The sequence below is a fragment of the Vigna umbellata genome, chromosome 8 (assembly GCF_029865625.1).
Source record: "Vigna umbellata cultivar VRB3 chromosome 8, Vumbellata_1.0, whole genome shotgun sequence".
Classification (NCBI taxonomy): domain Eukaryota; kingdom Viridiplantae; phylum Streptophyta; class Magnoliopsida; order Fabales; family Fabaceae; genus Vigna; species Vigna umbellata.
This window is the reverse complement of record NC_142172.1, coordinates 12,675,910-12,692,029: the sequence shown is the minus strand read 5'-3', so window position 1 is coordinate 12,692,029 and position 16,120 is coordinate 12,675,910. Positions and strand designations below refer to the sequence as shown.

Here is a 16,120-nt window from a genome sequence, read left to right as displayed (position 1 = left end):
TCGAAGACTGTATGAACCATGTGGTTTGTTGTCATACTATATTTGTGGGCTTTGGCTTATCTTATTGACACCAGGGTAGTACTTGACCTAATTGCTACTATATTAAATACGGCCATAGGGCCTGTATTTGGTATCAAGTTATCCACACACAATATCAATAAAATATTTAAATTATTTAGAATTTTTCTTTTTTTCCCTTCACTGCCTAAATAGTATAATGTTAATGGCCAAATAGACTTAAAAATATCAGAAATCACTAGACATTCCATCTTATGACTTTCAAAATTCCTTAATTGCTAGGTAGTATAATTGACAGCAAGTCATTTCATTGGGTCGTAACAAAACTAAAGGTTATTGGTTCACAACAAAAATCAAGGTTGATACTAATAATATTGTCAAGAACTGACTCGTCCTTGCTTTGCTTTTCTGGTGCAACTCAGTAAAAATTTGGTGTCAAGAACCAAAATTATAGTTTGACTATGAATGAGATGGCAGAGATCGGATCTCTGACCATTTGGTTGCTCACATGCTCTACTACCATGTTTGAAAGTTAGAAAGAGGAAACAATGATTATACAAGATCACACATCGCCTCCCCAACCTGCATTTACAAGAGGGAGAAGCATATAATTTTATAGCTGTCAATGAACCGCCTAGAATTAGTTCACAATTAATTAAACCTTCATTAAGGGTCGAGAATTCTTCCTTGACAGTCTTTCATTGCAGTGTTTTATATGTTTAAGAAACCTTGGACCCTTTATGCATGATATCTTATGATTCACAGTCCACGATTCAAAATTGGATTAATCAGGACAAACAATTCTTGATATGATTACCAATCTGACAACTGTGGTTTGGGTAGCACTAGATATTTATATTCAAAGATATTTTAGGGAACTCCTTTTCTCTTTTTTTATTATAAATATTTTATATGACAAATTCATTGTGAAAGGACATATATAGAATAGGATCAACCATCCAACAACCTGACGTCAAACACAATAGAGAAAAGCATACAGAAGTGTAAATTAGAAGTACTTCAATTAAGCATGAGATGTGCTTCAGTACACCAACTGGACTCCGTTTGAGGGGCCTTTACAAGCAATGTAAAGGGTTTGAGGAGACCAACTAGAAGAAGCATCAGAGCCAATACCCATCAAGGTAAATATATTTAAAAAACAAGAGGGGGTTCAAATAACAACGTAACAAGGAGATCAAAGCTATCTTTTTGTCAGTAATTAGCAATTAAAGCACAGCTCACATTCAAAAAAAGCTAGATGATTTGTATCCGAAGGCATGGAGTTTGAATTGACTCCAGATGATAAATTCGAGTTTTTCACTGCAAGTAAATAGTCATAATAAGGAACACAGAAAAATTTATAGATATTTTCATCACAGTTGAAAAACACATGCATATACATACCAGTGGCAGTGCTGACAAACAAGATATCAAGTGAGCAAGATCTAGCTTCATCAGCTAACTTGTTGACTTCAGGAAGAGTAAAATTTGCTTGGACTTGAGTATTTAAATCAATTCCAGGGGAGTTTCGAAAGATGAACATTCGACCGATTCGATACATGGCAGATTGCTTTTTTTTTGTTTTTGGTGAATAAAACAAAAGTCATTGTATAACTATTAGATATACTGCATTTTACACTAAGGAATCGTAATTGAATCAACTTATCAGAAGCAGGGTTCCTACCCTTGAAGATCCATGATCAGAAACCCGCCTTGCGAGACATATAGACATGGGAAACACATTTTGACTTTCCGTAATAGTCCGCATCAAGGAAACTGTCATTTGTATTCTAAATATGCAAATATCATATCTCATTAGCATATTAGAACCAATATTTGTATACATTATATATTACTAAATTATTTTCAGATAAAACAGACTGAAACAATGTCTCACATGAAATCACTAGAAATTACAGAAAGTTTGAGCTTATATGTAAGAATAAACAGACTCCAGCGTACAGAAAGAAAAGAGATTGCAAGGATGACATAAAATTAATTATCACAGTCTCAAACAGGACTAGATTTATCTTTTATCTTAAAAGCAGAAATAAGAAATTCACTAAGGCAAAAGGAAAAAGTTTACTAAATACATTGTTGAGGCCAGATTCCATAAATCTGCAAGAACTACTTGATTTGATAATCCTAATCTTAATTCGTTTTAGAATCATTAAAAAGCCAAAAATCTTAGTGTACATGTAGAAACTTGTTCATTCAATTAAGTCCGTTCATCTTCTTCATGCAAAGACCTAAGTTGCCATATTTTATTATAGTACCAAGCAAATACCCGTTTATTCTTTCTCCATTCACAAGTTTCACACGTGTTATTAAACACAACCACAAGATGTTCATTTCAGCAGTCAACAATGACTAAATAAGTATTTCTTTCTAATTTTGAACTGAATTACGCAAGTATGAACAAATGGACAAAATTATGTAATTCTGTTAAAGACAGCAAGTTGGACAGGGAAGACTATATATGAAACTTTTACCTTTTCTTGTGTTTTTCCTTTATCTGGTAGTGCAAACATCTCTGAAGAAATAATGGCTGCATAACAGAGACATTCTATTAGCAATACAACATGCCCCAGTAGTTCATAGAAAGAAAAAATTATGAAAACAGAGCCAACAAGAATACAGTTAGCCCTATGCCTCGCACATTCTAAAAGAATGAAAAATAATGGCAATACTTTTACAAAGGCAGATAATTTTAGCCAATCAGATAGAGTACATTTCTCATGGCACGTCGCTGGAGAATATTGTAAAATTCTACGGGCTTGCAATAAATTGAAAGACTCTCTTCAGCTGCAAGCTCCTCTTCCGCAGATAAATGTTCACAAGCATCATGGAGGCTTCTGCAGGGAAAAACAGATATAATTACTGGTTATGTTACAAAATTCTTTTGTGAAAATTAAAAGTTAACAAAAGGTAGTATTTGTCTGAAAGAGGATATACGAGGTTGCACGAGCGGCAACAGGAATGCCTGGCATTCTTCTTATCCAACAAGTCTCAGCAACATATAATATTTATCTGAAATTCTGAATGTTTAAGAACGTGATATTTTCTGTTGCCAGTAAGAAACCTGCAATTGAAAATGGCACAACAAATCATTCAAATATTGAAGACATAAATGGATTAGATTTCAATCATCAAACTCATTCTTTTATCAAGTTGAAAACCACTGGACTTATAAACGAAAAAATGCTCCAAATTACAAAAACTCTGTGTAACATATGATGTAGGGTGCCTGTTTTTAGCTCATTAAGACTTGAAAGAGTCCAAATGTCCTTGCCGATGACAATGAAGACTTAATGAAATGTTTAATCGTCAACATGAAGATATCAAAATCACCAAACTTTCCCAAACTCTCCTCTCTTTCTTTTTGTAATATTTCACATGCGCAGGGAATCCAATAACAGGCCAACTGCTTGTTTTCTCCAATCGTGGCAAACAGAAGCCTCAGAGGTGTCTCCCATTGCGGAAACAAGATGGCATATCCAGTTGTATGGAATAACAAAGTACACCACAAAAATGGATCACAAAACAAGAAAAAAAAAGTAAATAACATAAAACAAAAGGATCAAAACAAATAAAGGGTTCAAAGAACCAAAAACAGAGAATGCCCAGGAGAAGTTTTCAGGTAAGCATAATGATAAGAAACGAAAAATATAACAATCTTGCCGACAAGAAACCAAATGGGTAGCAGAAAAAACCTCAAAGTTCTCACTTTGATACGAACCGAGCAAATGGCAGCAATTGAACCCAAAATTGGTTCCAAACCGTGCTTCAAAAGTGAAGTATGAGAGTGTGATCGCTCATTTCATATCGAACCTCAGAATTGAACCCAAAATTAAGACGCAAAATTGAAAATCGAATGTTCTCGAAATGATTAAAATCTAACAAAGCTGTTCTCTGTATGTCTCTTTATCTATCTCAAAATAAACACATTTTTTTTTGCAGAGTTTGGGAAACTTAACAAATGCAAGTGAGGTAAGTAAGAAACTTCAAACACAATGCCCTCTGTAAGATAAAAGAAAATAGTATTATATACAACTGAAAAATAAACAATAATGAAAGCATTAAAACCCAAAAATAATATCTAAAAGTATAACTAAAAACGAAAATCGGTTATTTTCATTAATTATAACATGTAATATTATCTACACTTAATTACCCTTTTAGTTTTATTAACTTTTCCTTTCATTTCATTTAGTCTTTTTCATTAAGAAAGTATCGAATTAATTTTAAAAAATTTTAAAATAAAGAAACCCTTTCTTAAAAATTAAGACATTTTCGTAAAATTAAATAAATATCATTAGTTTTACAAATTGTTATTATTGGTTGATTATAAGTTATATAATATGAAAATGGAAATTATTAACATTTGTTTGTTAACAATTCTAATAAGGGTTGCAGTTTTATAAAGTAAAAAATTTGATTGCATATTTTATTAACTTATTAACAAACAAGACCAAATAAAAAAAACAAACAAATATTGATGAAGCATATTATTTAACATTAATGCAAGTGAAATGAAAGTTAGAATATGTTTAACTAATTATTCAACTTAAACAAAAAGTTAGGACATAAAACCTAAATAATAAGGATAATGATACTTTGACAACATTTTGTGACTACATTTTAACATCATCTACGTGTCATTCTGTGATTGGTCCAAAATTACTCCACAATCAATAATAATAATTATAAACACTAACATGGACCAATCACAGAATGACACGTAAATGATGTTAAAATGTTATAAAAAAATGTTATCAAAGTATCATTATCCAAATAATAATTGTTTAACTTAAACGAATATGAAACACTGTTTACTTCTATAGAAAGGATTTATAATCTACATTTTTCAGTAACAAATTACATTAATCATAAACTAAAAATTAATCGTTTTTCTCAACAATTTATGACGAATCTAATTTACTGCCCAAATAAATTAGTTTATTTCTAATATAAAATTGTGTTATAAATTATCATTTACATCAAATGTCACTTTTTTATTAACAATCTCAGTTTATGTTTGATATAAATTGTTAATAAAATGATATTAAGATTATCTAAGTATAACTTAATATAATTTATCGACAAAATGTTTAGTTAGAGAAATGAATAATTATTCAAATTCATTTAAAAATTTAAATAGTTATTATTATTATTATTATTATTATTATTATTATTATTATTATTATTATTATTATTATTATTATTATTATATCAATTTAATTTAGTGTTTTTGAACTAACTTTTCATAATATTTTTCAAATAAATATGAAAAGATTGTTAAAAGTAATCATTTCGTTATTTACAAAAGAATATATGTCTTCCCCCACATATGTCCTAACAATGTTTTTTTTTCTTTTGAGATCAATAAAAATAGCTTGGATCATTGTTCTTGACAAATATAAGTTTTACTTAAGATTTTATGTTGATAGGATTGAAAACAAAATCAAACACATATTTTATTAATAAGAGTTGTTTACTTATGATGCATTTTTTTAGGGTTCCTCTTATGAAGGGTACAAAATTATCTCTTGAAAAAGTAGTTTTCTTTCTTTTGTGGATAGGGTTCAATTAGTTAATTCAATGTTTTCGGGCATGTTTTTTAACAGCTTCCATATATACAAATGACGTACTATTTACATAAGAAATTATTTTCATGATTAGGTAATTTTGTATGATTTAGAGATATTACTAAAAAAAAGTTGTTGCTTGGAAGGTTGTATCTAACAAATAGGCTAAATGGATCTTATATCTAATCTAAATCTTAATAGTGTGAAAAAGTTATTTCACGTTATCCGTTCTAATTCTTTATCTGATATTTTTTTTTATCTAATAGTTTTGAATAGTTTAAGAGTAAAGGTTAATAGTTTAAATATTTATTTTTTTCTTTAATTATCTGATATATTTTTTAAAATAAAATTGTGATAAAGTTTTAAGTTCAAAAGTCTACAATACTTTAATATTGTATATGTATCGAACAATACACACTGACCAAGTCACACCAAACCAATCGTTCAAGCTGGTAAACTAATCGGTATCGATCAAATCTAGTTAGTCATCTAATTAAGCTAAATATGCTAATAATTAAGTTTTAAAAAATTGGGTCATGATTAGGCCGACCCTAATTAGAGGTCCTTGGAGAAACCTATAAATACAAGTCAAATATATGGATTTAATGAACATGATGAGAAGAATGCAACAATAGATGGATGAGATGCAGAGGAGGTACAAGGAGGAAATAAGGATGTTGAGAGTCAAGAATGAGGTCATTCGATAAGAGAATGAGGGCAAAGGTCCCATGTCCTCCACCTTGACCCTTCCAAGACCTGTTAAGCAACCTCGGAAGGAGCCAGATTTGATGGTCCAAGCTAGCAGCTTTGCCACAAGCAATGACCATCATCATTCCATCGCAATTGTTAAAATGTTCGGTCTACTATCGTTCATTGCAGGAACCACAGAAGACCCTTTGCCTAGTAACTAGGCAATGCTAGTGTTCAACAAGAACCACAGAAGACCCTTTGCCTAGTAACTAGGCAATGCTAGTGTTCAACAAGTACAATGGATCCACAAAGGCAGATGAGTACATCAGGACTTTCATGAACCATATTACATTGTCAAAGAGTTCTACACAAATGCAAAAGCATTGGGGGAAGAGGATGAGACGTACTTTAGCTACGTAAGAGGTAAGAGGGTTGCCTTTGATGCTGACACCATTGACACTTTTCTTGGTGCAGAGTGGGAAGGGGAGCAATGTTAGTTTGCCACATCCATGCTGGAAGGAGTTTACTATGAGGACGTGGAGCGCACTTTATGTGTGCCTGGAGGACACTTTCAGAGGAACAGGTCTGGGGCACCCATCCACATCATTAGACCACATCTGATGCCTCTAGCCAAGTATTGGATGGCATTTTCTCATGCCAACATCCAGCCGTGCTCCCATGTATCGGACATCACTGTCCAGAGGTCCATCTTCCTCTATTATGTTCTCAGGGGCCTCAGCATTAATATTGGGTAGGTTATAGCCGATGAGATCCAAAGTTGTGCCCGTGGTTTAACCAGCAAGGCACTCTTGGGACATCCCTCCTTGATCACTCATCTTTGTGAGGTTGCTGGTATTGATGTTTCTAGGCCACCACTGGAGCGTCCAAGAAAGGAGTGGATGAGCCAAGCCAGCCAACACCACCACCATAGCAGCTTAGGACACATATGACAGAACCACCACCTGCCCAAGAGCGAGTTCATGATGTCGCTCCTTTTCAGATGCGAGACATGTATTATTCTTTGCTTGATTCTAGACTGGTTGCCGTATACAGGGACGAGCAGGCGCTGCTGAGGACACTGACGTTCGTATTCCCTGAGAGACAGTTCATGTATGAGGATGACTTTGCAGCCTATGTGGCATGGCCCGCTAAACCAGCACAAGAGGGTCGTAGAGTTGAAGCTTCAACTATGGATGAGGATGATGATGCTGAGGAGGATGAGGACTCTAATGATGAGTGATGAGTTGTACTAGGAATCTACTGATGGATATCACCTCTGTTATAGACCAGGATTTCTTTTATTTTTCTGTTTTTATTTCTTTAATTGTTAGACTTTATTTTGTTTCTGCTTTTATTGTTTTTCCTTTTAATTATTTGTTTTGTTATTGTACTCTGCTTGGATAAATTACACTGCTTTGGTTCAACTGCTATGTTTTGTGATAAGTACTGCTTTGTGATGCTCTAGTGTGTTGATTGATGTTGAGATGATGCATGATTTGCTGATATACAGGTGATGGCTCATAGTGTAAGAAACAGGTGCTTTTGATTGAGATACTGAGCATAGTGTTTTCTGAATTCTGGGACTTAAGAGTTTACCTGTGTGAGTTTTGGGCTTCAGAGTTTTTGTGAATAATTGTTATTGCTTTGGAAGCATGAATGATTTTGCCCGAATTTTCTGTGATTGAACTACTTGCTTGTAGGTTTCATATTATCAATGTCATCTTTTGTTATCCCTTATTTTTCTTAGCCTTCACATGATTTATGTACACTAAAAAGAAAACAATTTTTTTTAACCTTTGAACCTTAAGCCTTTTGCATGTTTTGGAAAACCTTTGTGAAAATCTTTACCTTGAGTTAAGTTGAGAACATTTGTGAGGTATTGATAAAGGTTCAAGTTTGGGGTTGGTGGAAAGATTGAGAAGGGAAAAGAAAAAGCATTGAGCTAAGCAGTGACTACATAAAAAGAAAAGAAAAGAAAAGCTCAATGTAAGAGAAAGTTGGGAAAAAGAAAGAGAGTTTGTGCTTGAATGATGATATCATAAATTTCTCTCTTAACTCAAGGATTTTGCTGACCAGAAAAACCAATTTCCTTCTTAACCCAGCCAAGTTACAAGCCATGAAAAGCCCTTGTGAAGACAACTTGCTTGTGAGTATGTTTGATTGTTGTTAAATGAAAGGCAAAGTTAATTTGTGTGACCTTGTGATAGTAGAGTGAAAAAGACACCAACACCTTACTATACACCTGTGAGTGAGTGATACACTTTTGAGTGCTTGAGTGAAACACTTTCCTTGGTGAGGAGTAGTTCTTTAAATTTCTGATTACATATTTGCTTGGTTGATTGATCATTTTTAAGGATAGCATCTGTTGAGGTATATGAGCATCACATTGATTTTGATTGAATTAAGGCATCTGTACATCTTGACTGACATCTGTATGCTGAGCTGATAAAAGTGATCTCTTGTCATGAAGGAAAAAGTTTTGAAAAATGTTGAATCATTGTAGTAATTGTTTTGAAAAGCCGAGTTACATTCTGTTTTGCTTGAGGACAAGCAAAGTTCTAAGTTTAGGGTTGTGATAACGGTTGAAAATATTGTTATTTGTGATGTAATTTTGATGCTAAATGCACCCTTTTCTACTTAGAAACTTGCTTGAAATCATGTTTTTCTGTTAAGTTGTGTGAATAAGAGAGTTGAAGTTGAATTTGATGGTTTTATGACTAATTCTCCTTGTTTTGGTTGAAAAGGAAATAATATGGAAAGCATGGATGAAGTGTTAAGGAGATAGAGCTCAGAAAGGCCTGGAAAAACACTAGAAGGGAGGGATGCTCGAAGCTTGGGCGCCTTTTTTGGAGGCTTGAGCGCAGAAGAATGTCGCTCACCGCTCGGGCGCCCTTTTTAAGGTGCTTGAGCGTTGGAGGCACGAAGCTTGGGCGCCATCTGGAAGGCTTAAGCGTGGAAGACCACCGCTCACCGCCCGGGCGCCCTTTTTTGGGCGCTTAAGCGCCGGAAGCACGAAGCTTGCGCGTCCTCTCTGAGGCTTGAGCATGGTAGACCACAGCTCACCGCTTGGGCACCCTAAGTGGAGTGCTTGAGCGCCGGCGACACGGGCTTGGGCTTGTTTCTATTCTGTCTTCGCTCTATTTAAAGGACCCAAGCGTCCTATGTTTTGTATCTCTGGCTGGAGCAGCACAACACCACACTCTTCCACTCTCTGAAGGCGTATTTGGATGCGGGAGCTTCCATCCTCTACTTTTAGGGTTTTTCTATCTCATGCTTTTCCACTATTCATCTAGTTTCATCATGTTTATGGTGAACTAAACTCTATTTGTTGTTGGGGGATGATGTAACCTTGTGAACTCTCATGTATTTGAATTGATTCTCAATGACATATGCTTTTTCATTAATTGTTAGAGTATTCATCTGTGCTTATTACATGCTTTGTTTAACTCATTCATAGCATGATGTATGAATTACATGAGTGTTGGGAGGTTCCTTACAATTCAGGTTCTTGTTGAATTCTCCCAAGAGTAATATTACTCAGGGATGACGATATGAGTCTTGGTCATCTTAAAGCTCTTGATCTTCACATTTAATTACTAGGGATGCTAGGAATTGCATGAACTAGTGATTAAGGACAGACTGCTTCACCAAGGGATCGGGTTTAAGTGATTTAGTGAGTGACGTTGACATTAATGCATAAAGAAGAATTCTTACATACATGAGAGGGAACTTGGTGAAATCTAACCCCAACAACATATTCATCTCATATTAAACAACATTCGTTCACTGTGTTATTCTGTTATTGATCAAACTGCATTCATAATTTTTTTTTCTTTGCGTTTGAAACCAATGATCTCATTTTCTTTAAGTCTAAATTAATCGAGTTATCACACGACTGTTTAGTGGCGAGAGTCCTCTGGGATACAATACTTGGTTTTACCATTTTATATTACTTGTGCGATTCGGTACACTTGGCGATTCAAACCAACATCTGTAACAGGAAAGAAAACTTAGCCAAGTTAAATACCAATCAAGAAAGGGACCGAACAAAGAAAGACAAGTTACCATAAATGTCTCGGTTGAGATATCGAGAAAAGTAACATTTTAGAAGCTCTCTAGTCGAGAGCTTATGAGGTAACCTTGAGAGTGGCAAAGGGTCAATCCGTTCGAAGTTTTGTGTCCAATAAAAAAGGAACTTTGGTCGATTCTTCCCATAAAAAAATAGATTATGACCTTTATTGGTGATAGTGACCTTAAAGAACGCGTCATTGATTAACACATGGAGTGATGAATCAAGGAATTATTTGCAAAAAGGAAAACCACTTACTCTTAAGTATTTGACTTAAAATGTTACAAGTTTAAGGAAAGATAGATGTAATTGAATTTATTATGTCGAGATCATTACCACTAACCAAAACATAATGGAACACATTGTTGGAGCAACTAGTTTTAGAAAGGGGTAGAATAAACTCCTATACTAGATTATGTAGGAAACAAACAAAACTAACAACTCTCAATAGATTTATATTGGTTCACCTAAACTCATGGGTTATATTTAGTTCTTCCTTAAAATAACTTCTTAAGAGATTACATTAATCAATTCAAATATGCAAACCATTTTTTTATTATGATAAGTTGACAAAGAATTTGTTATTCTCTCTTAATCTTCATTTGAGATTAAGACCTCAAAATAAGAAAAGAATAACTCTTAAAGAGAATGCAATATAAGCTCACTAGATTAACTTCTCAAAATGTTAATCTCAAAATTAATGATTATAGAGCTTGTAACTCATCACCAAGAATACTTAAGAAAATTTACCAATCCTAGAAGGTGTATAAGCTATTAATGTTATTCCATCTTTAGTTTTTTTTTTCATTATAAAGGATATTCAATACAATTGTTTCTTTAATCTTCTTTGTTTTTATTCTTCCTTTAATTACATATAATCAACTCCTTGGATCATGCTTTATATGATTTACAAGAGGGTTTAGCATAAGAAAGTTAATACTTACTTGAAAGCTAATACTTACTTAAAGTTATTTCCTTTTTGTAAGAAACAATTTGAATAGATACGATAACAATAATTAAATTGTGGTTTAATGTTTTGGTAGGTCCATTTTTTCGTATAGAATCTCAAATAGGTCCCTTAGTTATTCGGTGTCTCAATTGGGTCCTTATTTTTGAAAATTTGAAACAAATAGAGACGTGTCGTCAAATTGGACAAACACAGTTTAAGAGGTCCTTATGTGGCATGCTGACTGTATTTTCGCCTAAGCTAAACCATCTCGCTTGGGCGAGATATGTACTGGGACATTTTCGCTTAAGCTAAAACTAAGTTGCCTAGGCGAGATTTAGGATAAAACTTGGGGTGCCCACTGGAACATTTTCTCTTATGCGAAACTTTGCTTGCCTGTGTGACTATGTCCTGTAATTAAGGTTGATCCACTTGAGCTTTTTCGCTTAGGCGAAACTTGGGCCGTCTGGGCTAATCCTTTTAAAATTGTTGTCTCGTCAATCTAGCTTAAGCGAAAAATTTTAGCTTAAGAGAGACCACGCGACCCTGTGTTAAAATTCAGAAAAGGAAGGACTTATTCATAACCACTTTCTTTCCAAAACAATGTTTTCTTTCCTCAAGTTATAGGACGCGAGGTATGAAGAGATAAAACACTGGTACTTTATCACATAAAGAAAAATGGTTTTGCTTCCATAGGAATATGATCCCTTCTTGATTAGGATTCCTACTTTTTGATATATCATTAACGTCGTTGTTGGTATTGATGTTAGGAAGCTCATTTTCATGGATTACACAACAAATTATACTTTGATGAAATTCGACCCTGAAACAGCTACCAAGAGAGCCAAACACTAGACTGAATATAACACAGCTTCATTCATTCAAGATAGTCAAATACATTGGTATTTGAGTTTTCATTCACAAACTCACTCTAACATCATCTATTGCATCCTAACAAAACGAATGTATCAGTAAAACTTGTGTTTCAATTTTCTGCATATCTCACCCAGGCGAGAAGATTTAGCTTAAGCGAAAATACTGTCAGCATGTCACGTAAGGGCCTCTTAAACGACGTTTGTCCAATTTGGTGGCAAGTCTCTATTTGTTTCAATTTTTTAAAAGTAAGGACCTAATTGAGACACCTAATAACTAAGGGACCTATTTGAAATTCTGGATAAAAGAATCGACATACCAAAACATTAAACCTTAAATTATTTATTGTGTCCTTCTTCTAGTTCCATTTTAGTATTTTATAGCATTCTTTGTTTATGTAAAAACATTTTGATTTATGAACACGTATAATGTGTAATTGTGACTTCTTTTTATTTTATGTGATCAATAAAAAAAAAGTTTTGTGATTACAGTTTGTATTATAGGTAATTGATCTTATAGTTAAGAACTTATTTTAATACATCATAACAAATTTTTAGATTCCTATAGACAATCTAATGCATTGCAGCTGGCACAAAACACATATTATGAGGTTCATGTAATATAAATATGTATATTTTATAGCATAACAATTAGTGCATATTAAAACTTTTTTTAAAAATATATGTGCTGATTAAACTATTTAGATCTCAACATACATTCATTATTTAGATCTCAACATACATCCACTTTGAGAAACAAATTTGATCTCTAAACCACATCCAACAACACAAAAGCCACGAAAGTCAACCTAACTCAATTTCATAGAACCTAGTGGATGTCACATTAAAAGTTTCAAGTAAAGGTAATGTAGACATATTAGTTTTGTACTTATTATCTTTAAACAAAATCATATTGAATGCATTTTGTAATTTCACTAAATCTAAGTGTGCTAAAAATAAATGTCAAACTCAAACAACTTTTTTAATTCTTATATTTCACATAAGACCCATCTAGAGATTGACAAAAATTTGTGATTGCGGATACTTGCAGATAAAATGTGACAAATAGTTATTACTTATGGATATTTATTACCTACGGGTACCAAAAAAGAAATTTAATTTTAAAATTAATTTTTTTTATTACTCGAAAAAAAAAGAAAAAACTTTTCAATTAAAAATTACGTAACCCTAATTAAAAATCCGAATTGTTGATTTCTTTCAAAAACTTTAGGGTTAAATATGTTTTTAGTCCCTAAACTATTGACCGTTTCTGGTTTTCGTCCCTCTTCCAAAGTAAGGTACAATTTAGTCCTCAATCTTTAATAAACGTTCGTTTTAGTCGAAAAAGGGAACGTTTTGAGGACTAAAACGAGGACTAAAAACAAAATTTTGAGGACTAAAACGAACGTTTTTCTAAAGAATGAGGACCAAATTGTACCTTACTTTGGAAGAGGGACGAAAACCAGAAACGGCCAATAGTTTAGGAACTAAAAACATATTTAACCCAAAACTTTATTAAGAATTGTTTTCCAATCTCTTTTGTTTTACATTTCTAGCAAGTACACCCATAAACTTAAGCTTTTACACTGTCTTTGGTCTCGCGCAAAGGTACACTATTTTATAGTTATGACATTATATTTGTTATGCTCTTCAGAGTCAATATAATGTTTCTGAATTTCATAAAATTTGTATTTAGGTCATAGATTTTTTATTACTTTTCAATCTTGAAAACATATGAATTCATTATTAATATATTTATCCACTCGTAATTATGTATCTATAAAGTAATTTGATAATTGATCATTTACCATTTTTCATACCGCATAACATAATTTCCTATTTTAATAACTATTGTGAATAATTTTTGTAATGTTCCTATTTATCATATTGTGCATAACCTAACAAAATATATATCTTTCACGTTGACTATGTATTTCGAAAGTCATAAATCATCTTCGAGATTAAGTGACATGAAAACATATTATAGATTAACCTATCAATAAAATTAACTTTCAGATTGAGTTAGGTCATACAAAAATACTTTACCAATTAACCTGCCTAGACTTTACAAAATAACTTCACATTGCATCTTTCAAAATTATTCCAACAGGAATATTGTTTTCTGCATTTTATGGAATACAATTATTTTTTTCTTCCAAAACGTATAAATTGTAATAAAACAGAACCCAAAATTTACATTCCGATTTATCCTATATGAAAGACTTTCAAACCTAGTGTCATAAAACACCATTTTTTTTATTAAATGGTTTTCAAACTACGTCTTAACACTCATACACAAGTAAGTTCAACGTCTTGGTCCTTACCATAATATTATGGTTTAATTCTTAATTTGGTCTTCTAATTTTATTCAAAATTTCAAAAATATCTCTAGTTGTTGGTTTTTTTAATAAAAAATCAAATATAGTATTTTAGTTTTTTAAAAACATTCAATTTAATCCTTTTGACCTTTAACTACTCGTTCGTCCTTAAATTTTTAAGGTTTAATAGCTTACGTGGTTTTTATGTTAAGTGATTTTTTTTCAATTTAGTATTCGATTTTAAAAGTGCATACATTAGGTTCCAAAGTTGTCGGTATGAATCAAGTCCTTTCTGGGCAGAAATTCAACTTTTTTCTTTTTTTTTATAATAATTGTTTTCATAATGTAGGACATCTCTTCTTCTTCTTCTTCTTCTTCTTCTTTTTCTTTCTGCACTTTGGAAGCCTTCACATTGTCTTCCTCGATCGTCTTGAAGAAGACAACCGACTTCAGCACGCGCAGCAGCATGAACCGAGAACGAAAACGCGAATGCTGCAATACTCTGCACCAAAGGGGTTCGATTTCGTCAAGTACGTGATCCACGCACTGAGAGCGAGGTGAACCATACCCAATGAAGTAAGGGTTCGATTTCCAGAACCACATGCATCTCGGTTGCGAGCGGGGAGAGGTCTTGTTCCACTGTGGGGCCTTCGATCTCCTAGTGCTTAAAGTTTGGGTTTTGGCTTGGGTACGGGCTTTGGGCTTGATCTGGGGTTGGCTTGCGGGCTTCATCGGAGTCTGAAGATGAAGAAGACGAGGAGAATTGGTTTGATGAGAGAAAGGTGAATGAGATGAAAGGAGAGAATGAATTTTGGGAGGGTTTGAAAATTGAGAAATTAGGGATTTGGAAAAACGAAGTGATTGAAGAAGATGAAGAAAAACGACAGGGTTTTAAGAGCGAGGAGGTTAACATTGACCCTTAGTCTTCATGAAATTATGACGACCATTGACGTAAGAAGGAAGCAGAATTATGAAACTGTATAATGGGTGAAAGTAGAAAACTGAAAAACAAAGTTGTAGGAAGCTTTGTTTCTGCTCATTTAACACACGAGGCTTTCCAATGTGCTTTGTCCTCACTCGTACACTTTTCGAAAAAACTTTCCAGAAGGTCACCCATCCCTAAATTACTCCAGGCTAAGCACGCTTGACCATGGAATTTTTATGGGTTAGGCTACCGAAAAGCAAATGCATTTTGGTGATATGAGTAGCCAAATCAATTCCTTTAAGCTATCCTTCAACTGTATAGTCTCATACCTATACAGTCTATAGATCCCTCTGTTAATCTCTTTGGCAAGTGCACCAAATCGTTCAAGTAGTAAACCGTGGTAAGACCAGGTATCGTTTTCCCAAGAGACTTGTAATACTAGAAAATTGTGCGATTAACAACTCATCTAGACTCAAGAACAACTCATCATTTAAGAATATGTGCAAAAAGATAAATTCACAAGTAATTACAAGGTTGGACTTTGGTATTGAGGGCACTTGGAAATGGAAAAGACTAGAAATGGTATGAAATGACATTGTTAAGGTTAGTTTTCACCAATGCACTCTTGTGTATAACCAATTTCATCTCCTCTCTATCAATTTACTAAAGTCAATCCACTAAAACACTCTAGCCC

The 16,120-nt window shown here is 33.4% G+C and overlaps 1 protein-coding gene and 1 pseudogene across 5 annotated transcripts in view; both read right to left on the bottom strand.

Moving 5' to 3' along the window:
- EMF2 (VEFS-Box of polycomb protein) overlaps positions 1-4,031 on the bottom strand; it is a 28,815-nt gene extending 24,784 nt beyond the window's left edge. For 2 of the 5 annotated variants that reach the window (XM_047313402.2, XM_047313404.2), the window contains exons 1-7: positions 3,732-4,031; positions 2,974-3,100; positions 2,750-2,873; positions 2,511-2,566; positions 1,703-1,808; positions 1,423-1,588; positions 1,261-1,338 (exon numbers count right to left, since the gene is read on the bottom strand). In XM_047313402.2, the coding sequence (XP_047169358.1) occupies positions 1,261-1,338; positions 1,423-1,588; positions 1,703-1,808; positions 2,511-2,566; positions 2,750-2,873; positions 2,974-3,008 (565 nt within the window). In that variant the 5' untranslated portion in view covers positions 3,009-3,100; positions 3,732-4,031. The remainder of the gene's footprint in view (positions 1-1,260; positions 1,339-1,422; positions 1,589-1,702; positions 1,809-2,510; positions 2,567-2,749; positions 2,874-2,973; positions 3,101-3,731) is intronic. The other 3 variants (XM_047313403.2, XM_088096388.1, XM_047313405.2) reach the window with 3 other exon arrangements.
- Positions 4,032-14,756: 10,725 nt separating this feature from the next.
- LOC148194024 (uncharacterized) lies at positions 14,757-15,448 on the bottom strand (annotated as a pseudogene).
- Positions 15,449-16,120: the final 672 nt, after the last annotated feature.